Below are 27,767 nucleotides of genomic sequence, written 5' to 3'. Positions count from 1 at the left end.
AACATGCTAATATTGGTTTACGTAAATGTCTGTCAGAAAAAGCACATCGATACTACGAACTGTAATAATGTGATTTTTGATAGTTATTTTGGAAAAAAAAGTTGTGTTTGTGTTTTCTACATGATTGAGTGGGAGTTTTGTTTTTAGTCGTGTGGGAAACAGACACAGTCTCTTTTTAATGGAATCTGTCTCTATGTGAAATAAAAAAATCCTGTCAGTCAATATTTACAAAAAAGATTTCTAAGATAGCTTAAGAACACAATACAAAGAATTGCTAGTCATTGTTCTGCAACAATGTTTGTGTACACCTAATAATGTATGTTTGTGTGCATAGATGTGTGTATGTACAGCTGTGTGTATGTGTGGGTGTGTTGGAGTAGGCTCAATTTAAGTATAAAAGGAAAGGTCTACTCCCTCACTGGGTTGGCTACACTAAATGTGTTATTTTGGATGTTGTGGATCTAAGTCTGCTCACAATTGAGTTTTTTTCAGCAAAGGCCAGATTAGAAAAAAACACAATGGCAAGTTATTTTGCACGTCTGAAAAATGTAATCTTGCGCAGAGGCAACTCAGCCAACATTCAGCCACCTCAAGAGACAGAAGAGGTTGATTATGGAAAAGACCCAACGAAAAAAATGACTTTTTACAGTCACCTAGACCCTGTGCCAAAGCTTGATTTCTATGCCAAAGACACTTGGACGGGACGTATGAAGTGTTCCAGACCATCTTTAGATATTCTGCGCAAACCAGTAAGTAAAATCCATCTTTGTGGTTAGTTTATGAAAAATAAATATCTAATTAATTTTGTTGACAATGCATAACTGAATCTAATTAACTAAATGGTACAGAATATTTGTAAATTGATTGCTTAAGTGGTTAAATTTCTGAAGGTATCTAAGTAGGATTGATTGTACAACAGTAGTATTAATTTACTAATAACACTAATGATAGTACTTGTTGCTTTTGATTTGCATTTTTGAATGTTAAAAATAAAACTTCATGTATTCTTGTAAACATAGCAAGGTGAAGAAGATCTTCCTCCTCCACCAGAAGATGAGAGACCTAAAGTCAAGCTTGTTCGCTTTGGATGGATTCTGGGAGTTTGGGTAAGAGATAAACATTTACATAGACAGTTTTTCTTCTAGAAAACATCCCAAATTTCATGTGTCATTTAGAGCAGTGGTGTCCAGAGTTCACATGGGGGGATGAGAATTACGGAATCTGATATGCTTTGAGGTCAAATAAAGATGAATAAAATGTTCTAATAATTTCATAGAAAAATATTTGTAAAAGTTTTAACATACAGTATATATGCTTACAATACCATGATATGGTAGTTAAAATGTAATGTAAAGCACGCAGAAAATGTGCACCCACTGAAAAACAGAGATTTGCAGATTTGTTTAGTTTTCTTTGTGCACAAAAGTTCTCTCGTCGCTTCATTATATTATTATTATTATTATTATTATTATTATTTTTATACAACCTTTTAGCGATGTCTTTCGTTCTTTTCTGGGGAAAAGAATTTTGAAATTAACTGAAGTCAATGGGACAGTCACGCCTCACGGTTTTCATTAAATTATCTGAAAATGTGTCCTGAAGACAATCAAACCACTTGGAGGTTTAGAATGACACAGGGGTGATAAAATTATAATTTTGTGATGAACTATCCCTTTGACATCACTTAGCACTTGTGAGAAAATTGTCTCAATATGCTCACATTAGATTAGAATAATTAAAATAAAATGTGCTGATCCATTGAGTTGGTAAATTGTGTATGTTAAAACGGGTAAAAAATAAAATATGACATTCTCTTAAAGTTTCAGAATGTATCAACACTGTCTTAAAATAGTCAAGAATAATCAAAAGCAATTTTACCTGAATTCTACAGTTCACATTTATTTTATATCCAACTGAAAGACCACAATATTTGGACCGTGGATGCTGGTTTTTCAAAACTGAAGCTGGTACAACCACCATGATTAATTAGTTCTCTATGCTGTTAGAATAACTACCAGTCAGACCAGCCTAGACAGGCATAAAATAAAAGAAATACTCTACAGTATACTCTTGTATGGCAACACTTGTCTTATGTTTCATTTGTCCTAAATCATGTTAGAAGACACATCTGAACAGTAACTTTAAAACCTCTAAAATAAGCTTTGATATGTCTCCGATTTACACATCGCTATACTTGAGTTTGCTGCTGCTGTGTTATAGATTCGCTGTATGTTGAACATCTGGGGAGTCATTATGTTCCTACGACTTCCATGGATCACATCTCAAGCTGGAATTAGTGAGTTAATCATTATCCATTTTTTCCATGAAAAAATGTCCAGATGTCTCTCAAACTATTTGATTTACACTTTTTAAATTCTTCTCCTGAATTAAAAGTCGCATAGTAAGCAAACTTCACACACAGGAATTCCTTAAATTATCTTTTACTTACAGTTCTTACCTATGTCATAATCTTCATGTCTGTTACCATCACAACAATCACGGCAACGTCAGTGTCAGCGATCTCTACCAATGGGAAGATTTACTCTGGTGAGTTACAGCATTTTGTTATCAACTTCACCTAAAAATATATATTTTTAAATAGTCTGCATTTTGTCTGGTTTTTCACCAAAAACATTAAATAATCCTTAAAGGGATAGTTCACCAAAAATGCGTCATAAAATATCTATACACATGTGACCAATGAACTATCCTTTTAAAACAAATTAATAAATGAGTGGGTTGGTAAGATTTGTACGTTTGCATTGTATGTTTATTATCCTCAAGTGTTTCACTATTATTTCCGCATTTAAAAAAAATTCTAAAGTAGTATGAAAACTGCATTTTACTTGTTATAAGCAAGAAAAAAAACATTAAGTAAAATGCAAAAGAAAAGTATAAAACATACTAAGAAAAATATTAAATATTAAATGTTTTTATTAATATAATAATATAAATAATAATAACTCAGATTCAATAATATCATTTACATTTGCCAATTGGAATAATGGTTTTATCTAATTTATCTAATCTAATATCTAATTTAAATAAGTAATTTAGTGATTTATAAACTAAACACAACTTCCGTTAGACTTCCACATAGAATCAATAACAACAGTCCTTTATTGAAGTTTATTTCTGATAACAAGTTTAATAAATAACCAATAAATTACCTTTGTTCATATATAATATCTAAAGCATATCAACTATTACACTGAGATAACATAATTGTGTAAAATTAACCTTGGCAGGCTCCTCAGTATGCCTTGCTGATTTGGCCTTGCTAAATGTCTGTAACCTCGGTTCTCTTTGTCATTCATTCTCCGGATCTGTGGAGATGTTGTCTGGTTAAAATGCATTTTGATTTCCACACAGAACTGCTATATTAATGAAAATGCAATCCCATATGTCCTAACTGTAAGTGTAAATGCATTCAAGAAAATACACTGCAAAAAATTACTTTCTTAATTAGTATTTTTGTCTTGTTTTCAGTAAAAATTTCTAAAAATTATTAAATTGAGATGTATTTTCTTGATGAGCAAAATGTCTAGTTTTTAGGAAAATAAATTAAGCGAATTTGTGCTTTAAAAAAAATCTTGAATTAAGTGTTTATGAAAAAATGTAACTTATTTAAAAAAAAAAATTTTTTATTCCATTGGCAGATTTTTTTGTGCTTGTTTTAAGCACTAATTTACTTAAAGTTTGTATGCTTTTGTCTAAAAACTAGACTAATTTTCCTTGGTCATTTTGCTCATTAAAAAATCTTAATTTAAGAATGTTTTGATATTTTCACTGAAAACAAGACAAAAATACTAAATAAGAAAGTCGTTTTTTGCAGTGCAATAATTTTGCTACAATTTTTGCTTGAACATAATAAACAGGTAATGTAATCAGTTTGAGTTATATACATTTACATTCTGCAAAATAGAATCAAAATATGTAGTTAAATCACACTGAAACTATTTCAATTATATATTAAATACCAAATAATTTATTAGAAAATTTATTTTGCACCAAACCTTGCACATGGTATGGAAAATGTACATTTTAAAACCTAAAAAAACAAATACATTGCTGTTTTACATACTGCATTGGACATTTTACTTACAACATTCTAAAATGTGTGACCCATATGCTTCAATATGTATTCAGGTGGCACATACTTTATGATCTCTCGAAGTCTGGGTCCTGAGCTGGGAGCACCCATTGGTTTGCTCTTTGCATTTGCCAATGCCCTCGCCTGCGCGCTCCACACAGTGGGGTTTTCAGAGACAGTCAGAGATGTTTTGAAAGTAAGACACATTAACAAAGTGTTAAAATTGTTGTACTGTTTAATTTATTGTTGAATGGCTGCATACGTTGCATAGATAAAAAATGCATAGAAGCACTTTCAAAATATATAAAGCAGTTTGTGGTTAGAATGTGAGATAGGATCCTGCCTGAATCACTCATTACTGTGTCCTTATTTAATACAAATTCAGTATTAATTTCATCCAGAAAAATATAGTACAGAAAAATGACATGCTTTAAAGTTGATTCTGATGTACACCCAACAGATACACATGCTTATTGGCATGTGACATGATAACAATTTTATTTTAATGTGAAACTTACAATAATAATGCTTTCTTCTCTAAGTCAAACAATGCACAGATGGTGGACCCTATTAATGATGTCCGAATTATAGGGTCAATTACTGTTGTTATTCTCCTCTGCATCACATTTGCTGGCATGGCCTGGGAGGCTAAGGTATTCTATCCTCTGTTTCTACTTTATCTTCCACTAAGAATTTCACATCTTGTTAAAGGACAAGTTCGGTATTTTACACTTAAAGTCCTGTTTTCAGATTGTTTATGATGAAACAGAACGGCTCTGACTGAAATTTCGACATATGCGGCTGCCCCGAGAATTTTAGGGTGTTTGTGTTTCGCCTCGCATCTCTACAATGCGTTTAATGGTGCACTGGAACAATCCTTCCTAAAATGCATTAAACTTTCGTTTACAAAGACATGAAACTCACCGAGTGGTCAGGGGTGTTTACTGATATGCTCACACAAAAACCGCCGCAAAAGACGCCCTCCAACAGCTGTTTTAGCATTCGTTGTTAACTTGTGGACCTATTTTTCCAAACGCCTCACACGTGTACATTCTTCCGCTTAGAGCTTGAATAATAGACACTCCAGCCCAGTTGGTGGCGCTAATCGGCCAATGCCAATTGCAAGAATAGAAACAAAGTTCCCGGCGCGGAGTAATACCGTACCTCACAGCACATCTAATACAACAAGTCAATGGAGTTGGCAAAAACTACGATAAAACCTGTTGGAATGCGTATTTTGCAGCGATTTTTGTGTGAGCATACCAGTAAACACCCCCGACCACTCGGTGAGTTTCACGTCTTTGTAAACGAAAGTTTAATGCATTTTAGGAAGGATTGTTACAGTGCACCATTAAACCCATTGTAGAGGTGGGAGGTGAAACACAAACACCCTAAAATTCTCGGGGCAGCCGCATATGCCGAAATTTCAGTAAAAACCGTTCTATTTCATCATAAACAATCTGAAAACAGGACTTTAAGTGTAAAATACCGAACTTGTCCTTTAACAAAAGTAACTTTTATCACCAGTTCTTTATCTTCTTTGTTTAACCACAGGCTCAGATTCTGTTCTTCATTGCGATAGTAGTCTCCTTAGCCAGTTATTTTGTGGGGACAGTTCTTCCAACCTCCAAAGAAAAGGAGTCTCTGGGATTCTTTGGCTACCATTGTAAGTATCCTTAGCAAACATCTAATGCTAAACTAAAGCTGCTTAAACCCAGCTGCAAAAAAGCAAAATTGACCTCAGCTTGTTAGCTGTTCTAAGCTGGTCTCTTGGGTTGGTCAAGCTGATTTGTTGACTGGTTTAAGATGAATTTTAAGAATTTTTTATCAGGCTTGAAGACCAGGGCCCGTATCCCTAAAGATTCTGAGAATTCTCTCAGAGAGCTTCTAACTTAACCTAAAAATTCCTTCCCAGGAGTTTTAGCTTAGAAGTGATTCCAGAAAATTTTCAGTGAACTCTGAGCAAGGAATGGATGGAAAATCCTATCTTAGTGAGGAGGTGTGGTTGACCCGGTTGCTACGTGTGACACAGTCTTTTAAAGACTGTGATTGGTTGGTTGTCCAACAAGGAAGAAAAAGAGTGCTTTTAAGTATAGGATCTATCAGTAGCCATCAATTTGAAATTACAGGCATACTTTGACCTATTATATATATATATATATATATATATATATATATATATATATATATATATAATACATAAAAATTTAGGAAATATACAATATAGAATTAATGTATAATTAATATATTTAATTTATATATATAAAATAAATAGTATAAACTTAATATATAGGTATATAATATTAGTGCTGTTAATGTCATACTTAATGTATTAGAAAGGATGTATTAGATTCCTATTAGATAGGAAATTAACAGCGACACAAGGTTCTGTAAGTTTGTGTGATTACTTTGTTTTAAACGTCTGTAATAGACCTTAATCATCTCTGCTGCATAGTTGCATTTTTTCTAGTTACCGAATCTGTTACTGTAGTTAATGTAGTGATTACTTTTATTTCTGGCACTATCTTATATTATTATGTCTCTAATAAGATCTGTGACAAACATGATTCCTGCACGATCTAATGTGTTGCATGTTATTAACTTACTGTCATGCATTGTGTGCAACATTTTTTGTCTTCCTCTTCGTGTTTTGTCCACTTTCCCGGTTGCTAAAAAAACTCTTAAGTCTCTTAAAAGTCCTTGTCTGTGCTCCTAACAATTTTGACCTTAAGACCTCTTTTAAGGGTTAAGATGCTTTCTGAATTACTTTTTACTTTACTAGGATTTTTTCTTTAATTTTAAGAGTAAACACCCACATTTCTAAGAACTTTCTTAGAATTGCGTCACTAGGAGCCACTTTTTGCACAAAAATTCTTTAGGGATACGGGCCCAGCTTTCCTACCAGCTAAGAACTAGCTTGTCCTTGCTAAGGAACTAGCGGTTTACTTGCAGTAATCTTTTAACTAATTACACATATATTTATGTATAATAGTTTGTTACATCTATTTATAATAACATTTCATGTAAAAATTCTGAATTTAATTAAGACATTAATTTTGAACTAGATTAGGTAAATGTTCGTGAATAAACATTATGTTGGCTTGAGAAAGCTTAGTCTAAAAGTTAAAAATAGTATAAATTAAAGGGTAGAGAGGTTTTGTGTATTTGTGTGTGTGCCCCTGTAAAATAGTATAAAGGTAATGTCCCTGTGAAATTCAGCCTAAATTTATGGGAAAATATTTTAAATTTGACAGCATTTCTGACCTTGTGGAACACTATTTTACGCTAACATCAGACTATCCAGCTTATAAAATATTGGCGAAGTTAGGCTGCTGTATTGATTTTAATAATTGATTATTATAAAACAGCTGAAGAACATAAACATAAAATGCCAAAGAGAGGCTAACCTATTTTTAATTAAGCGTTCAGCAGAAGCTTTTATTCAAAGCAACTTACAAAAATGGCCTGCTTAACCAAAAATAGGTAGTTTTTACACATAGTCTTTGTCAAGTCTTTCCACTGAATGAATAAAGCAAAACACCTTGTACGCTGTTAAAAGCTTAGCAAGCAGCTGTTCAGTTGTAACTACACTGCAAAAATGATTTTTAAGAAAAAAAATTCTTAGTATTTTTATCTTGTTTCATGTAAAAATATCTAAAAATTCTTAAATTAAGATGCTTTTTCTTGATGAGCAATACGACCCAAGAAAATAAGTCTAGTTTTTAGACCAAAAATATCAAATTTAAGGAATTTTGTGCATAAAACAAGCGAAAAAAATCTGCCAATAGGGGGAAACAAAAATCTTGAACTTCTTGATCTTCAAGACAAATTTGCTTACCCCATTGGCAGATTTTTTGCTTGTTTTATGCACAAAATCACTTCAATTTTATATTTTTGGTCGAAAAACTAGACTTATTTTCTAGGGGTCGTTTTGCTCATCAATTTTTAGATATTTTTACTGAAAACAAGACAAAATTACTAAGAATTTTTTTTCTTAAATCATTTTTTGCAGTGTAGCTGAACAGCAAGACTTCATTAAGTCAGCAAGCTACACCACACAGACCATTTCAAGTTTTGCTGATGACCATTATAGCTTTGCTGGTCCAGTATTTATAGATGACAACCACAAACCTGGACAATAGGGGTGTAACGGTACGCAAAAATCACGGTTCGGTGCGAACCCCGGTTTTGAAGCCACAGTTCGGTTCATTTTCGGTACAGTAAGGGAGAAATGCAAACATTAAACTGCAGGTTGTTTATTACTATAAACTTTTTTTTACAATATGTTTACACTTTTTTAAACACTTTTTATTAAAATATAACATATAAAATATATATAAAATGAAAAAAATAATAAATAAAATACTACTGCAAAGTTCTTTTTTACATTATTTTATAACAGAAGGTAACTCTTTTCTTAACCTTCTCTTAAACTTTTTCTACTAAAACCTTGAACTAACAAATTCAATTCCCGAATACATTTATGAACTATTAGCCTACATTTTTGCCACCAAAAATTTTCTGTTTTGATTTATTTTGGATTGTTTAACTCACAGTATTGACTTGGCTATGTACCATCGCTGTATAAAAATAATATTACTGCTCTATGTGCTCTATAGCAAGCAACATGATGATATACTTATTATACACTCATTTTGAGATTAGTGAGTTGCATACATAGCCATCTTTGATCTTTTGCATGTTTCTCCTAATCTTTGCTTCTGTCGTCAATGTAAGCTGTGACTTTACTTACGAACCCCTCCGCAGCTGAGTAACAGCTGAGTAAGCCCGGGTTACAGCTCTTCTCTGTCCCGACCAGCTGATCGCATTGGCACAATGATATGATTGACGTGATGTGCAGATGAAAAATCTGATCACGCATTCCTTATTCTCGCTGTCACAGAAAGCGCGTCTCATGAATGCGTACCAACGAAAGGCGCGCATCCTCTCACGCACTTTTGAAAGAACAAAGCAGCGCGTTGACACGCGTTTAACATGCGCTTTTAGATACGACACGTAAACGTTTACATCAATAATCAAACGGATATACATCTAAGTAAATAAAAATCTTTATGCGGGCCGAATTATGTTATATGTTTGACAGAAGACTTGCGCTGAACGCGGAGACTTCCGCCACTTAATATGTTCGTGCGGAAACGCACGTATTATGTTCCGCACAGGCGCACACAAAATGCATTCGGCCTTTCGGTGCACGTGTGCACCGTGCCGAAAGCCCTGAACCGAAACGGTCCGGTTCGAATACACGTACCGTTACACCCCTACTGGACAAGCATGAAAAATGGATCCTTGAGACTTGTCTAATGTTTCTTTTACAGCAATGATTGTACATTGATTTAAAAAATAAACCTTTAAAGAACACTCCAAGCTACATTATCAATTTGTATCCATATTGTAGGTTAATTGAAAAATGAAGAGCCATAGCATTTGGTAATAAAACAGCCAAACATGACCAAAGTTTTGTTTCTCCAGCTGAGGTCTTTGTCTCAAATCTACTGCCTTCATACCGAGGCCCGAATGGGTATTTCTTCAAGTTGTTTGCCATTTTCTTTCCTGCTGCCACAGGAATTCTGTCTGGTGTCAACATCTGTGGGGATCTCAAGGTATTTTTGTAGTTATAGTATTATGTGAACAGATAAAATGGAAGTGATATTGTATATTTTAAAACAGTTCAAAAGAATGCATGTGCCCCATGTTATTTAGGATCCAACAGGTGGAATTCCCAAAGGGACACTGCTGGCCATCCTCTGTACCACTTTGAGCTATTTGTTAATCTCAGTGACATGTGGTGAGACTACATTTTCATTTGTTCCCTTTTTTGAAAATCTTCAGATTTTGATTTGATTAAATGAAATATGCATCTGATTATTTTTTTAAAAACCACACACTTGTACAGTAGTCTTTATGACTAAATTTGACTTATCTTCTTCAGGTGCAACTGTTGTAAGGGACGCTTCTGGCATTCAAAATGATAGTTTATCACTCAACTCTTCAATCCACTGCAGCGGTCTTGGCTGTAAACTAGGCTGGAATTTTGACACTTGTGAAAAGAACCAAACCTGTAGCTATGGACTTGCAAACAATTTTCAGGTGATTGCTTTAGTTATTCTTAAACCAAAACAACACTTGTCTTAGTACTGGTCACACTAGACTTGTATACTCACTTTTAAACACAAGCATGTGAAGAAGTGTAATCCTTTATGAAATACCAGCCATCAAATGCCGTTCAAAGGCCACAAAGCATGTTAGTGTTGCAATGATGCTTAGATATGGAATTAATTATTTGTTTTATTTCAGCAAAGTTTAGAGCTAATCTAGGATTTGTTGACCTCAGTTGTATATTAATATGAGTTGTGTTGCACCACTTACTTTTAAACACTGATTAACAAATCATATATTAACCTGTTTTAAACCAGTATTAGAACCTTAATTTTTACTTAAAGTCACCATATAGTCTTTTTATTTAATAGATTAATACTCATCTGTAAGCATCAATATAGCATGGAAACGTTTTCCTGCAATAATTTCTTCATGCCTTAAACAAAGAGCACTTATTACATTGCTAAAAACGTTATTTTGTGTATACATTATTTTGCTGTATTACAATGTGTTTGCGTGGTTTGTTGTTCAAAAAACACATTTTTTTCCAAATACCATAAATTATTGTTGCACCTTTTTGCCCTGCCTTCCTAAAACGCATTGATTTTGTGCAAAGCTAATCATTCTGAAAACGGACTGTCCTCCGATTGGCCAGCTAACCAGACAAACCCAGTATCTCTAGCATCCAGTTTTTCTTGCAAACAGGTATCAGTTTAGTGCACACATAAACTCTTATAAACAAACCGATTTTCCTTTTCATAACTCATGACACAAGACATTACTGTCACTATAAGATTTTCTAAATAAAATAAAGGTCAAATACAAATGCTGAAGCCTTAAACCAATCTAATGATGTATTGTTTGTTGTGTTTAGTTAAATCTTTTTACATTTAATAAGTTACCAATAACGATCAGCTACATTCGCTAGGATCGCCCACAAACTTTGATCTGTAACTGGTTAAAGTTAGCCTGGTCCAACCAGACTCTCATACATTCATTTCATTTGTACAGAGAGTCTGGCCACGCTCCATTGCAAAGCATTACTTCCATTAAGGACGGTCCTCTGTTGAATTTTAAAACTATTGGATCTGCCCAGAGTCACTCTGAATCTGCCATAACCAATCGCTAACGAATCAAACTTTTCCCGAACCCCGTGGGAGGAGGGCCATAACGTGTCTGGCGCACAACCTCAATGTCAACTTTTTTAGCCCCCCACCCCCCTCTGTTCGCTGATTGGACCTGCAGATTTTTGCCGGAGAAAACTATACTCTACACAGCAGTCCCAGACGTTGTACTGAAGCCAAATGAAAATTAAGTGGAAGCACGTAGGAGGGCGGAGCCAGGCTAGGTTAAAGTCCCCTTGTAGTCTTTTAAAAAGTAAAGAAACAAAAATGGAAAAAGTAAAGACAATCTGTATTATATCATATTATTATTCATAACTCAACAATCCACATACACACGTGGCCTATACACACTTTTCCAGCCCCATGGTAAAGTCAATATTTAGATACATTAATGATGTTGTTCAATGATTTGAACCATGATCTACCATGCCACAATGAATGCTTTTTTCAACGAGAAATGAAATGTGAAATATACTAAGGCCTTAATCTATTTCTGTTGTGTTTCTAGATACTTACCATGGTTTCAGCAAATGGATATTTAATCATAATCGGAATATTTGCTGCCACTTTGTCATCAGCATTGGGTTTTTTGGTGTCTGCCCCAAAAATTTTTCAGGTAAAAGTGCTTATGTGTTTTTCAGTACGATACATTACAGCATGCAGTACATTGTAACTGTTGTTTTCTGACTTTAATGCCACAGTGTTTGTGTAAAGACAACATCTACCCCTTCATTGGATTTTTTGCGAAAGGTTATGGGAATAACAACGAGCCTCTGCGTGCCTATACGCTTGCGTTTTTTATTGCTTTAGGGATCATCAACATTGGTGAGTTACTGTATTTTCTAAACTTTATACAAGATTATTTTTGTGTTTGTGCCATATAAATATTAAATATTATATTGGACCTCTTAGGTGATCTGAACACCATCGCTCCTCTGATCTCAAACTTCTTCCTCTGCTCTTACGGTCTCATTAACTTCAGCTGCTTTCATGCAACCGTCACCCAATCGCCTGGTAAGTACTTTAATATTTTAAGTTGTAAACAAAATACTGTATCTAGAGCTTTCTGTATGATTTGTTTCCAAATCCAGCAAAATAACATTTTTTCCCCTCTGAATTCCTGCAGGCTGGAGGCCATTATACCGTTACTACAATGCTTGGACTTCTCTGTTTGGCTCTATATTGTCTTTTGTCCTCATGTTTTTGTTCACGTGGTGGGCTGCTCTTGTCACTTCCGCTGTTGTCTTCTGCCTCATAGGCTATGTTTCATATAAAAAACCCCGTAAGTGCTCTCATTATCTATCAATGATAAACTTTTTTTGTGATAATTACAAAAAATGATGCATATTATTACATTTTTTAATCAGTGATATATATATATATATATATATATATATATATATATATATATATATATATATATATATATATATATATATATATATATATACACACACACACACGCACGCACGCACGCGCACACACACACACACACACACACTAATATATACAATAAATATATACATATCATACATGTTCCTGTCTATGTTTGTATCTAGATGTGAACTGGGGTTCCTCTTACCAGTCAGGTTTCTACAACATGGCTTTGTCCTTCACTGTGTTTCTGTCAAATGTTGACGATCACGTCAAAAATTTCAGGTGAGACTTGGAAGTTATAAAACGAGTCAAATAACATGACTATACTTGCTACAAATTATACTTATTTAAGCAATACTCTTCTAGGCCTCAGTGTCTTGTTCTGACGGGTCCTCCAAATGTGCGTCCCGCTCTGGTAGACTTTGTGGGCACTTTCACTAAAAACATCAGCCTGATGATCTGTGGAAACATTGTCATGGTAAGAACCATATATTGTACAGCGTGAATGAACTTATAAACACATTTCTTCCAGCTTTACTGCATGTCAAGTGGCAGAGAATGGCAGAAATGCACATATTTACAATTTAAATAAAGTCTAAAAGCGCTATGATTTTAATTACAAATCTAGGAATGTGTCAGATCACAATTACATAGCTTAAATCACAATGAAGATCAAAAGATCTGAAAAGATTAAGTCTCATTCTACATGCCTCCACTCAATTTAAGTGAGACATCAATGTCAACAGCCATTTATGAGCATTTTTAAGATTTTATAAACTCATGTTATACACTACATTCTCCAGGCTCATGGCATCCCAGACACCAATATTTTAACAAGTCATGAAAGATGTCTGGTCATTTGGGATTTCACATAAAGTTTAGGATCATGATTTTACCATAGTAGCACACTGGGAGTGTGTATTAGTATTGTTTGTTGTTTGCTTGTGGACATTTAATAGAGCATTTGGATCTGGAAGTGGTGGCATTTAACATAATACTTACAATCGTGTTGTTGTTTATGGAAAATTACAGAAATAAACCTGCCTGTTACCAGTGTTAAAGGAACATTTTTTTCAATATTTCACTATGTTCTTCCCTCAACTTATACAAATTAATACATACCTCTCTTTTCTCATTGTGTGCACTTGTTGTACAGTGCATTGTGAATATGTTAGCATTCAGCCTAGCACCATTCATTCATTAGTATCCAATCAGGGATGAATTTAGAAGTCACCAAACACTTCCATGTTTTACCTATTTAAAGACTGTTACATGAGTATTTACACGAGTAAGTATGGTGGCACAAACAGTGGCGGTTCTAGACAAATTTCACTAGGGGGGCCAAGGAGGGGCCAGTGTTTTACCAGAGGGGCACATAAAAAATGACAAGAAATTATATTTAAATATTATAGGGGTGGTTACAGGAATTAGTTTAAAACAGGACTAGGCCTTAGTTTAATTAGGAAATATAACTAGCAAACATGTCTTACTAAAAACATTACTTGTGTGCATTTTGAAGCAAAACAAAGGACACTGGTGAATTTTAAGATATGGCATGCACGTTGTTTTCAGTTTGGACAGCTCCTACATTTATTTTAGTCTAGGACTAGTCTAATCCCTTTCCGGGAAACTGCCACGTAAACTTTATTTCACTTTACAATCATATAAATATTTATATAATACAAGAGTGAGTGCAGGTGCAAAAGGGGAGCTTGGCTCTTTTCTAAAGCCCCCCAACCGAAAATCATGAGAGCCTACTCAATAAACTTTATGAAATGCAAACTTTTATAAAGACAAACGTTTAGTTTACATATAAACACACATTGCTAGACCGTTAGGGACCACAATCTAATCAGTATTTAAAAAATATTTATTTTAAATTGTAAACATTTTTATATGTAACATTTAATTATATTCCTCCAATTTTATGCACGTATATGTAAGAGCATAATTACAGCGCTTTTTACAATGTGTAAACTTTAAAAAGTTAGCGAGATGTTGGTTTTGCCGGTTGTTGATGAGTAACAGTTGTGAATGATCACAACGCGCTTAAGCAGCCACATCACAGGAGAACAAGTGAACAGTGTCCCAATGTCAAGTCAGCTAGGGTCCTTACCAGTGCCCAAACCTGCATATACACATTCACAACATCGGGAGATTGGGTCGAAATTGAGACACTCACCGAGCAGCACCCGCAGGCATCTACAGTGTTGGGTGCGCCGCTCTAATTTGCAATTTGCCCGTGAAGAACGTTGCGTCGCATTAGTTCCGCTTTTGGCGCTCGCGTGTAAAATCTAAATAAATGTATACTTTTTTATTTGGTCAGCACGGGGTGGCCACAAGGGTGGCCAGGGACATGTCTACAGAGGCACGGGCCACCCTTGGCCTCCGTGTAGAACCGCCACTGGGCACAAAATAAAATGGGGCGAATTTGTAAGCGGATAAAAAGGAGAACTATAAAGTATGGCAGAAGAGCACTGAGTTCGTAGCACTTCGACCTCGGCACGCGGGCGCAGTAACATCAAGAGGGGGAGTTGTCAGGAGTGATGATGTTACTGCACCCGAGGTCATAGTTCTGCAAACTAAGTGCTCTTCCACAAAGTCAAGATTTTGACTTTGTTTTAGTCATAGTTTTTTGACTAAAATGCAACATAGTTTTAGTCATATTTAAGTAATCTGAACACTATCAGATTGTGCATTGGGCTCGTGGCCAATGAGGGAGAAAATTCAGTGAATGAGAAATATGAGGTGATGCATATTCAAAATGCAATGTCGTTTACTTATAAGACTCATTCAAAAAGACATGTAGTGCGTAACCCCACTATCTCACATTAGGTGCACAACATTTCTTCAGTCATGCATCTCTCTTTATAGTACATACTGTAGCATACTTGATTCAATGTGAGGACAATGAAATGTCTATCAAGACACTTTATGTCTATCAATCTTATAATGTACCATCTTACTCAGGCAATCAGTACAGGACATCATTGGTATATTTTGGCTTATATAGTATATCAAATTATGTACCAGCTCAGGTTAGCTGATCAAGTAGCATCGGTAACACATTTGTGCTTTCCTTTAAAATTAGTTGTGTGATAGGTTCGCGCTTCAGGTTTGTTTTAATTGTAGCACCACAAGTTTAACAAAGGATCCCTTGACAAAATCAAAAGTAATATGCATCCATATGTTTGCTCTCTATCTCTTCTCTCAGACCAGACGTTAACTTTTATGTACAGTTTATGACATACGCAGCAAGCTGATGTCCCACAAATTTACCTCTGCGTCTGTGTTAAATTTTGTGCTACAGTGGCTCTACGCAAGCCATTCAGTGTTTGACATCAAAGTACTGCGAGATCATACTTCTCTCTATGTGCTTTTGACACTTTCATCTTGTTTTTATTTGTTAATGAAAATGTCAATGGATTTTAATCATAGTTGTCCTATTCATGGATTTGTTTGTATTTAGTTATCACCTTGTTTCTATCAGTGAAAACACATTCTTAACGAAAACTATGACGAAAATTATTTGTCAATGAAATTAATGCTGCCTGTTACTTTGTAAATGAAAACATCTAGACTCAACCATGTTTTAAAAAAGCCCAGCTTTTTTTAGAGTCTAAACATTTTTATTTTTTAATAGTTTATTCCACTCTCTTGTGCTTTCAGGAAGACGAAAAGTCTACATTGCCCCAACACAGTACAGATATGGTGGTTGACTGGCTAAATCAAAGGAAAGTTCGTGCTTTCTACACAACCTTCAATGCTGACAGGCTGAATGAAGGGGCACATCATCTCATGCAGGTTACCTTACTGCTATCTGTTCCTAATACCAGCATCATGCATTTCCTCTCCCTATTAGTCATGTTTGCAATGTTTTGATTTTAAAAAGTGAATAAGTTTACAGATTAACTAACAGCTTGCACCAGCTAGGCTTGTCACAGTAATGACTTTATCGACGTATCACACAATAAGTAAATAATAATAACGACCTCTGTAATTTTTAGAGAGGTGATTTACTGCCATAGTTTTTTTATTTGTGTTTTTTTTTTATAAAATTGAATGCCTGATTGCCCCTGTCATTTCTGTCTACTATCTGTCTTGGTTGAGTGGCACGCGCATCTCAGGGTCCACATGTGAAATTTCGTGTTTTTCTGGTGAATACATACAGTTTGGAATAACAAATCAGACTGGAATTGGTTTTAAAGCCACAATCATTATTAGCTGTTTTAAAATGTAATTTTTTTGTTAAATTCTAATTTCAAATTTATTTAGTCAAATTTTTCATCTTAATATTCTTAAAAACCCAAGTTGTGCTCTTGGAAAGGATGATTTGGATGATTATGCTATTTTATTGTCATATATAATCAGTGACATAAAGTGGTCTTAAAAAGACAATAATATCGACTATTGCCATTATTTTTGAGGCAATTAACTGACTTATGAAAAGTAGCTATCGTGACAGGCCTAGTATCAGATCAAACATCTCTTTTGCCACTTAGGTGAAAAATTTGCACTGAAAACTGGGGACACAGTTGTTTTTTGAGGTTGACTTTTTTGGATATGCATTTGTATGAATTTGCCTTTCAGAGGCAAAATTTATGGGAAAAGAGTATTTGAATGAATCATGGGATGTTATTCATCAATATTTGTACTTATCCTTGGAAGGAAACGTGGCTATTGTGTCCCTTATTTATCTTGTCAATTGTCTTTCTAGGCATCAGGTCTTGGTAAACTGAAGCCAAATACCCTTGTTTTGGGATTTAAGTCAAACTGGCTGGAATGTAAACCTGAGAGCTTACAAAACTACATCAGCACAGTCTAGTAAGTACAATTGACGTTTTTACTTTAAAGAATCAATTTTGTATAGCCCTATTTTTTATTTTATTTTTCTTTTGTTTTCTTTTTTTAGCACTGCATTTGACAGCAGCTATGGTATTGCTATTCTAAGAATGATGGATGGATTAGATGTGAGAGATGATTTGAAGAGTGCAGGTTTGTACATGTGTTTCATTCAGTGTCCAGAAAATTCTTTGATGCAGCAATTTTGATAAATTTTAAGATAAATGAAGCTAAAGTTTGATATGTGTCTGTTGTGGAGTAGCAGGTGGACCTCGCTCGATTGTGAATCCGGTATTTGACGCAGAAGAAGTAATGCAATCAGAAAAGGACGACACTGACCAAAGTTCAGGTGACACATGCTCTACTTCGCCCCTTTTTTTATTTGCAGAGGATGACATAAGTGAAGTAAATTTACTTACTACCGAAATAAATGTTGTAAGTATCTGTACTTTTCTGTTATTCCTTGGAAAACATACTTTACTACATTCCATACTTTTTACTTCACTACATTTCATAGATACAAGTTGTTGTTTTACACTTAATACTCAAGTAAATAAAACATGTAGTACTTAATTAAATTTAGTACTTACTCTTACTTTAAGGGATAGTTCCCCCAAAAATGAAAATTCTGTCACAATTTTCTCATCCTCATGAGGGGTTTTCACACTGCGCTTAACCCTGGGTTATCTTCATTCTAAACCCTGCTTTTAACCCTGGGTTAAGGAGCGTTTCACACCTGTAATTTGAAAGCGGGACCCAGGGTTAACAATTTCAGGTGTGAAAAGCACTATGTTGTTCTAAACCTGTATGAACACAAAACACAATATTCTGATAAATGATGGTAAACACAATACAAGTGCATTCATACGGGCGTAAGCGTTAACGTTTGACAGAAGGCTTGTCTGAAGCATGGCCAACAGCCAATCACAGTGGACGCAGCACATGCTCCGGTCTTCCATAAACGTAATTGGCTGGCTCTGCCTAGGTTATTTGCATAAGGCAATCTGATTGGCTGACGCTTGCATTGCCGCTTGAAAAGTTGAGAAATGTTCAACTTCTGCCGGGAGCAACGGCAGTGATGTGGCGCCAACGTATCCACAATTAAGTTCGCCAACGCTTGACAGCACCCATTAAAAGTGAATGGGAAGCGTCAATGCTTACACCCCGTGTGAATGCTCCATAACTATTGCCTTCCATAGTAGGAAAACAAATATTATGGAAGTATTGTGATAAATGATAAAAAAGATATTTTGATAAATGATGGTAAGCACACAGTATGGTACCTATTGAGTTCCATGGTATCTGTATTTCCTACTATGGATTTATGCATCATTTATCAAAATATCTTCTTTTGTGTTTATCAGAAAAAAAATGTATGACAGAATTTTCATTTTTGGATGAACTATATAACTGCACAGTGGCAAATAGAATAAAATTAATAAAAAAGTCAGATATATCTTATGTGTATATTATAGTACAGTACACATATACTACAATATATTATACTTCAGTGCTGCATTCTATATTATATTATAAATTACATTATATATAAAGTTTAAGCCAGGCCTACCAAGGGCCAAAAATCAAACCTGACTGAGGGCCGTGGCCCGAAAGTACAGTAAATGTTGCTGTGTTATATTAAAATTAAAGTTGCCCTGATTCTCCTAATTTATAATTTTCTAATATTATAAAAAATAAGAAAACATTTGCATAACTAATGCAGTTTTATTTCCAAATTGTAACTGTTGTATAAAAATTTGCCAATAATTTTTAAATTTCCATTTGTCTGTGTGCCACTGCCTCAACCTCTCCATTATTAGCCTATAGTACCCAAGTTTGTTGGGTTTCGTGATGCAATGCTATAGACTGTTTCACTGGACACACGTGTGGTGACGCGATTGCGCGTCTGATCCGAACTTTACTTCCGGTTTCTGTTTGTTTAATGTTCTGACTAGTTGCTAAAACTGAACTCTTAAACAAATACCTTGTTGAAAATAAAACATTTTTTGGTTTCCTATGTAATCTACGTGTTGTTTATTTTGCTTGTTATATAAATAAACTACTTTAAAAGGACTTTGTTGTTATATATTCTTAGCGGAGTTTACCGGAAGTTACGTGTTGACCACAAAAGCCGCTTGTTTAGGTTGTTACCGCTGAAACCGTCTATACACCTTCAAGTAAAAATATTATTTATTGAAATTGTATATACGCTTTTTTGGTTATGAGACATTTAGAAAATTAATATGGTAAAATACAAATGTCATTAAATTAGACATGCTTTTCCATCTTACATGGAAATAGCCCATGGAAATAACTGTAGTTTGGTACCATGTGCCTGGTTCATGTGCTTATGGTTATTTTTGCAGGTTTAACGAATTTCATGTCATATTTTTTGTCTCCTCCTGCAGATGTTTCTGAAGATTTTACTGATGTGCAGGTTAGGACAATTTTTCAGACAAAACAGGGAAGGAAGACCATAGATGTCTATTGGATTGCTGATGATGGAGGTGAGAAACAGTTGCTTGAATAATTAGCATCATGTCAAATATCTTTACAATAAAGTAGCCAAAAAGTCTATGTGTATGTTTTAAAGACGTGAATGATAACATTATTTCTCAGTGTCCATCAAATTTACACAATTCTATTGCATAAGGTCATTCAAGCTAAGGAGCCGCCAAATAAAAAAATACTTAAAGTGGCAATCCGTTAAATTTTTTTCAGTTAAAAATTAACAAATACATTCGCTAGGTGGATGGGTAAAAATAGATAACCAATATGCGTTTACATCGGATGCGGATGTACTAGGATATACTTCTGTCACATCGATGTATAATGACAGATCTGCTCTGATTATGTGAACACAGACATCAGGTTCATCCATGCAGAATAGCAGGGCGAAGTACAATGCACACACAGAACATTACTCCACAAATAACTGCAATTTTATAATCCAATCAGGATCCCAAGAGCAGGCAGAACTGGTCATAAAATTATTGATAACAAAGCCCACCCATTTAGAAAAACAACATGATTGATCAGTTTTTCTGTCACTGGAAATCAGTCTTCTGTTGATTTACGATTGTCTCGTCCTCTGTGACTGGCAGTTCAGCTATTAAATTACACAGTGTGTTGGCATCTGAACACAAAAAACATGAGTTTAGACTGATCTGTATGCAAAATGCTCTCGTGATACTTTGATGTTATGCGCTGATCGGTCAGCAACATGATCGTAATAGGGTAAACTGGATGACATTTATTAAAAACAATGTTATGAGTTTTAGTTTTGAAATGTTAAATTTATATACGTATATACAATATTACCCTGTCCTCACATGGAAGCACAGATGTAAAGTTATTGCAGCTATTACTATATTACAGTTAATATTTACACACCTGGACTTTAATACAGTTTGCATTCATAAAGGTTTAATTGTCTTTACTCTCCACTAGAGGGCTTTTTATACTATGCTTAACCCCCAGGGTATTTTTGTTCTAAACCCCGCTTTTAACCCTTGGTTGATGAGGGTTTTACACTTGTAATTTAGAAGATTCCCGAAATTAACCTTAATCACCACTTTTATAGCAACACTTTTGCGGGGTCAGAAACTGAAGAGCACATACAGTACCTCATATCCCAATCTGTGTGTTACACAGATGTGTATGTTCTGTGTATGTTTCTGTAGTTACATTTTACCATTTGAGGGAAATGTGAGAAATACTGTCAAAGATGATTAAAAACTCCTGAGCTGTAGCTTCACATTTCTTTTACATATTATGCTATATACCTACCTTGTTTTACATTTCTGGTATGTGTATTAAATGCAAATATATTATTTATGAAATCGAATATCAATCGATTTAGATTTAGATGTACAATTGTGCAACAATGAATTTTTAGTGCCACGCTGTGACTGAACAGTGTTACATCCCTCTAGTCCAGGGGCCACCAACGTGGTGCCCGCGGGCACCAGGTAGCCCGCACAGAGTCTGTGAGGTGCCCGCCAAAGCACATTCTATTAATAGTCTCAACTGTATTATGTATTCATTACATATTTTTTAATATTAGCTTGGCTTGGTTTACATATGTTAACATTTTAAACAATACAAAAAAATATAAACAAGTCAAATAAAATAAAATAAACAAGTAAAGCAAAAAAGTTGTAAGTAGACTATATCAAAAAGTAGCCCTCCAGATTTTTTTATCCATTGTTGTAGCCCTTGCTCATAAAAAGGTTGGAGACCCCTGCTCTAGTCCTTACCAACATTTTGGCAAAAAGGACTTGACAATCCAGGTTAAAATAGTTTTTTTTATATTTGATCTTATGAAAGTGAATATTCCATTTGTAGTTTAACTTGACAATCCAGGTTAAAATAGTTTTTTTTATATTTGATCTTATGAAAGTGAATATTCCATTTGTAGTTTAAGTCAGTGGTTCTCAAATTTTGCAGTGTTTTTTGAATGTTGCAAGAGAACATATCAGTCTCATTGCGAATTCTTTCCTTCAGGTCTGACTCTTTTAATACCGTATTTGATGACCAGAAGAAACCGCTGGAAAAAGACCAAAATCAGAGTGTTCCTTATAGGAGATCAGGAGACAATGGGGGAATACCGTAAAGAGTAAGTTATTTCTGGTGTTAGTTATAGTTTTAATATGCAGAAATGAACAGATCTTTGCTGTAACCTTTTTCTTATTACAGCATGAAAACGCTGTTAAAAAAATTCCGTCTGGAAATTAAGGATGTCATTGTGATAACAGATGTTGACAAAGAGCCACTTGCTAAAAAGTAAGAAACATTTACCAACATGCTTATACTTGGACATAGAAACATGCACACAAGAACATAGAGGTTACAGTTGTTGTTTTTTCTCTTTTACTGTAGTTTGCAGCGGTATGAGGAGAACATGTCCCAGTTCAGTCTGAATGAAGAACAGACGGTAGGGGACATCCAGGAACTCAAGAGACTAAGTCCATGGAAAGTTTCAAACAAAGACCTTGAGCTCATGAAACCCAAGGTGTGTGTGTGTTTCTGGCTTTCTTGAAAGCATTTAATGTAACTATGCTCAAATTTAAATGTAGGCATTTTGTTAAAATATAAACATGGTAACGTTAATATTGACTGAGTGAAATATTGAATTTGACATGATATAGAAACTTTGATGCTCCTGATCTGATAATTAAATTTAAGATTATAGCCTGGATTTCACAGACAGGGTCACACTTTACCAGCATGTGTTTTGAACCTATGACACTGTGCTTGCCAAGTTGTAAAGTACATGCTGAGCTGAGCTACAGAATAAAAACATATTTTTCTATTTAACATCTTTAGGTGGAGAGGTCTGTGCGACTAAATGAAATCATTAAGAGGAACTCAATACATGCTGCTCTGGTTGTGATGTGAGTATGGATGCATTTTGATAGTTATCCGCTTATTCTGTGAATGTAAACACACTGAATGTTGAGATCTTTTTTAAAATATAGACACATACTGCTAACTTTGGTTAGTTTCTTGCAAGGAGTATAAGGCTTCCTCCATGTACACATCAAATATCATTAAACAACTGTGATGTTATTTGTTTCTTTTGCTGTGGCTCTTTAGATTTAGAAAACACGGGTCTTATTTTTTTATATTAATTGTGTATTCAAAATACATTTTTGTTACAGTTCTCTTCCAGTCCCTGATGTTAATTGCCCTAGTTCTCTCTATATGGCCTGGATGGAAGCATTAAGCTATGGCATCCACTGTCCTGTCCTGCTCATTCGAGGAAATCAAGAAAACGTCATGACCTTCTACTGCCAGTAAAACATACAAACAAATGCACTGTATTGAAATTGCTCTCGGTTTTAAATAACAGGGTAGAACACACAATGTATGATTACTATCCACAAGCATGAACGAAAGGTTTACCAATTCACAAGTTCAACAATGGTATGATTAACTTCATATTGTTTGTAGTCACAAGTTCAACAATGGTATGATTAACTTCATATTGTTTGTAGTATATTAGTAGTCTAAATAGATGTAATCTACATTATTATTCAAAAGTAAGGTCACCTATTCACTCAATATTTTCCACATTTTAAAATATTAGGGACTTGACATTAACACCAGCTAACCTGGTGGATTTTATCAGTGACGTGTAACACAGTTTTAATGAAGTTATAATGACCATATATATTTACATATTTTCTGTATAGTCTGTTTGTATCTTCTCTAATAAAAAACACATATAACAAAGGACATATATTAGGGATGCTCCAATGAAGATTTTTGCAGCCGATACTGATAACTGATGTGTTATCTTCATGATTGGCCAATTCAGATTCCATTTTTTTTTTTTTTGATGATATGCAAGCTCTTTGATGACTGTAACTTAAAAAAATTCTAGATAAAGTAATACCACAGATGTTGCCTTTGTTATACAGAGAATCAAATAAATAAGCACAACAAATATTTCTTCTGCAAAAACATATTTAATTTTTCTTTTAAATTGTTTATGTCTCCTAAAAGTAATAAAAATAAAACACTTCAAGTCTTTACTGTATGAACTTAATATACATGCATTAGTACGAAGTATTACAGTTCCTTAGTCAAAAGCAGAGAGGGATTTTATTGAGAGATGAATTAGGTTACTGTAGCTTTAAGATGTGAGAGAGATCGCTCTGTTCATGTGCACTGATGGCAGGCTGCTGTGTGCACGCGGCGGGTGTACTCAGACAAGAGCATTTGTGAGAAAAATTTTGGTTTAAACGGCCAAAACTTTAAAACGCATGCAAATATTAAACTTTTAGCATGGGGATGCAATTGTCCGCGATAGATATAGTGTTGTATATGCTGTTTAATGGGGATGTGAAAACGCGTCGTGCTGTTGACCGGAGCGCGTCCTCATAGAAAATACACATATCTCTGTAAAGGCAGAGACAGAAATACAAATCTGCACGTCGCACATGGGCAACGGGTTAAAAAATGCTTGCACTACGTAAATAATGTCTCTAATTGCTGCCGTATTCATGATCCCTAAGACAAAAGTGAACAGAAAGATCGGTTCATGAGATGGTCAAATTCAGCGAGTACCGATTGAGTCATTTAATGCCATTATCGCCCGATACCGAACGGCGCCCGATCGATCAGAGCATTCCTGATATTATATAATACAATATTATATTATAAATATTATACAAAGTTTTTTGTATATTTTTGTATTCTAATCAAGATACTGGCAAACAATTATATATTGTCACTATACCATTGCAAAAAAACAACTAATCTAATGACCAACGTCACACAACTCTGTATCCAATATACCTCTGTGGAGAAGTGAACAAAATGAGCATGAAACAACATTCATTTAAACAGTCCTTTGTTCTTCTGGAGGTGAGGATCCAAATGTTTAAGAGATTTTAATAATTTGATATCAATTAAAAATAGTAAAGTTATGATCTCAAAACATTGCATTTTTCATGTCTGTGTCAATATCACTGATCCACAAATTAATTTCTTCCGCACTTTGGTTTTACTGTCTACAATATGAGATTTTAAATAATGAATGTTTTAGACTGTCGTTTTTTTATTATTACATGTATTACATGCTGCTCCTTTTTTATTTTATACACCATATGTTTTCATAAAAATAAGGCTCAACACACAACCTCAGCAAAGCTAAATATTTGATGACCTGTAGTATTTTGCAATTTAATGTAGCCTTGATTCGATGTGAACAGTTTTCATTTACATTTAAAACGTTCTAGCTCAAGTAAATTTTAGCTAACCATCGTCAGCTTTAATCATATAAAACATAATTACCCAGGAACAAAATTGTGGCCTTAAAAATTCTGAAGGAGTAGTAATAATGGAAAACCACTAGCCACAGTGGCTGGTCAAGTAAATTCACAATGACACAAACGGAACTACAGGAATTATGTTGTAAAAAAATGGTAACACTTTACAATAAGGTTCATTAGTTAACATTAGTTAATGTATTAACTAAGATGAACAAACCATGAACAATACATTTGTTACAGTATTTATTAATTGTTGTTAATGTTAGTTCATAGAAATAAAGCTTTTAATTGTTTGTTTATGTTAGTCCACGGTGCATTAACTAATGTTAACAAGATTTTTTTTAAAGTATTAGTAATTGTTGAAATAAACTTTAACAAAGATTATGAAATGCTGTATAAGTGCAGTTCATTATTAAATCATGTTAACTTATGTAGTTAACTAATGTTAACTAATGAACCTTATTGTAAAGTGTTACCAAAAAATTTTAACCAAAACAGTTTTTTTCGACATAACACTATTCGAACAGGGTACATAGTCCCCCACAGACCATGTAATTATTGGAAGGTACATAATATAAAATATATTGCAACCTCTGGTGGAGGAATACTCCTTAATTTCGGGATTCTGATTTCAAGGGAGAATTAACTTGCTGTTTCCTGCACATTTTCATGCCAATTATATAAAATGTTCATATTTATTTATACATGTTTTACTATGATTTTATTAATCAAAAATAAAGTATTTAGAAAATGATAATATTTTACTGCATATTAATACTGTTATGTTTATGAATTACAAATGTGTTGTTGATCTGTTTTCAAAGTAAAAAGTACAGTTGAATGCAATGAATACTTTACATTTTTATTGATTGTTAACATAAAAACCAAGCATAACAAAGAACAGTGTATATTAATGAGTGATCATAACATAGAATGTAATAATTCTTAAATAAACACAAAATTGCCATTGAATCTTAGTGTTTGAGTGTGTTCTTTGGTTAGTGTTGCCCTCTTTAACAAAATACAGATTTTTAATAAGTTGCAGTCCATAATATTTTTCAATTAAATATGAACAAAAATCAATTAAGCAAAAAAAAAATCATATTCCATTTTATCTTACCCGATCCATAATGGTAAGCGTATTCCGATTTAAAATTTGTGTTTGTTTTCATTGTAAAATCTTTAAAAAATAATAATTTAGTCTTTGCATGATTACATTATGTCTGTAAAAAGAAAGAAGAGAACACGGCTACTTCAACGCATATCTGTGCTCCGGATGGGGAAGAGTTGGTAGCTTGTTTATACATTAGTTGCTTAGAGTTTAAACTTGTCATCTAGATGGTGAGGTTTAATTCTAAAGTTTTAAACGATAATCATCTGGGGTACATAGATATGTTTATTTATTATGTCCTTACACCTGGGGAATCACCTGAGTGAAAGCTCAAACTGCGTAGAGGGAATGTGACAGAGCTCATGCTTAAACAAGAGTTATATCAGCAGGGATTTTCAAAATCTGAAGCGATTAAAAACCCAGGTCAGTGTTCATGACTCCACTTTTTCTGAAATGCTGTGTTTCTTTTACGCCAGGCATAATGGGACACACACCTTCCAAAAAGTTAAACTTTTGTCTCATCAGTCCATAGAGTATTTTCCCAAAAGTCTTGGGCATCATCAAGATGTTTTCTGGCAAAACTGAGATGAGCCTTGATTGTTTTTTATTTTCGTCTTGGATCTTTGCCATGCAGGCCATTTTTGCCCAGTCTCTTTCTTATACTGGAGTCAGAACACTGACCATAACTGAGGCAAGGGAGGCCTGCAGTTTTTTGGATGTTGTTGTGGGGTCTGACCTCTTGGATGAGTCGCCACTGTGCTCTTGAGGTAAATACAGGGCCAAGTAGTTTTGGACTTTGCTTTCCCTTAATAATAAAAACCATTTCATTTAAAAACTGCATGTTGTGTTCAGTTGTGTTTTATCTTTGACTAACATTTAAATTTGTTTGATTATCTGAAACATGTTTTTGCATATTTGTCAAACTTTAATAAGAAATCTGATGAGGGACAAACACTTTTTCACAGCTTTGTATCTAGTAAAAATCCTCTTGACACCAGTTGGTTAGGGAAAGTGTGTAATCTCTACACATCTAGTTGCACCAACTGGAATTGCAGAAATAAATAAAGCTGCAAGCAGCAATCATCTGGGTTCAAGGCATGCACTTTAAGTGCATTTCTAAAAAGATTATGTAAAGCAAATCTTTTCAACAGCAAATCTAACATGTAATGTGTGTTGTTTCATTGCTTTTAAACACTACCCATCATCTAAACAGATGTCTGTCCCTGAACTCAGCCATACTTCCAAAGCATCATAGTTTATCCAATAATGAAATTTCTCTCATCATACTCACTCTCATGTTGTAACAAACCTGTATAAATTCC

At 34.3% G+C, this 27,767-nt stretch overlaps 1 protein-coding gene across 1 annotated transcript; it reads left to right on the top strand.

Annotated features, from left to right (window-relative positions):
- On the top strand, nt 1–26,080 carry LOC129436327 (solute carrier family 12 member 3). Its single transcript, XM_055194408.2, has 26 exons — nt 1–749; nt 1,020–1,106; nt 2,221–2,296; nt 2,452–2,547; nt 4,150–4,289; nt 4,636–4,746; nt 5,648–5,759; nt 9,584–9,714; nt 9,815–9,899; nt 10,044–10,201; nt 11,843–11,950; nt 12,036–12,159; nt 12,247–12,348; nt 12,461–12,616; nt 12,894–12,993; nt 13,078–13,189; nt 16,381–16,515; nt 17,429–17,535; nt 17,624–17,706; nt 17,816–17,902; nt 19,962–20,060; nt 22,060–22,171; nt 22,252–22,338; nt 22,435–22,567; nt 22,882–22,949; nt 23,217–26,080. The coding sequence occupies exons 1-26, from the start codon at nt 519–521 to the stop codon at nt 23,353–23,355; spliced, it is 2,979 nt and encodes a 992-aa protein (XP_055050383.2). The 5' UTR covers nt 1–518; the 3' UTR covers nt 23,356–26,080.
- The last annotated feature ends 1,687 nt before the right edge of the window (nt 26,081–27,767 follow it).

Source organism: Misgurnus anguillicaudatus, chromosome 23 (genome assembly GCF_027580225.2).
Source record: "Misgurnus anguillicaudatus chromosome 23, ASM2758022v2, whole genome shotgun sequence".
In the NCBI taxonomy this organism is placed as follows: domain Eukaryota; kingdom Metazoa; phylum Chordata; class Actinopteri; order Cypriniformes; family Cobitidae; genus Misgurnus; species Misgurnus anguillicaudatus.
This window is presented reverse-complemented; position numbering and strand designations above follow the sequence as displayed.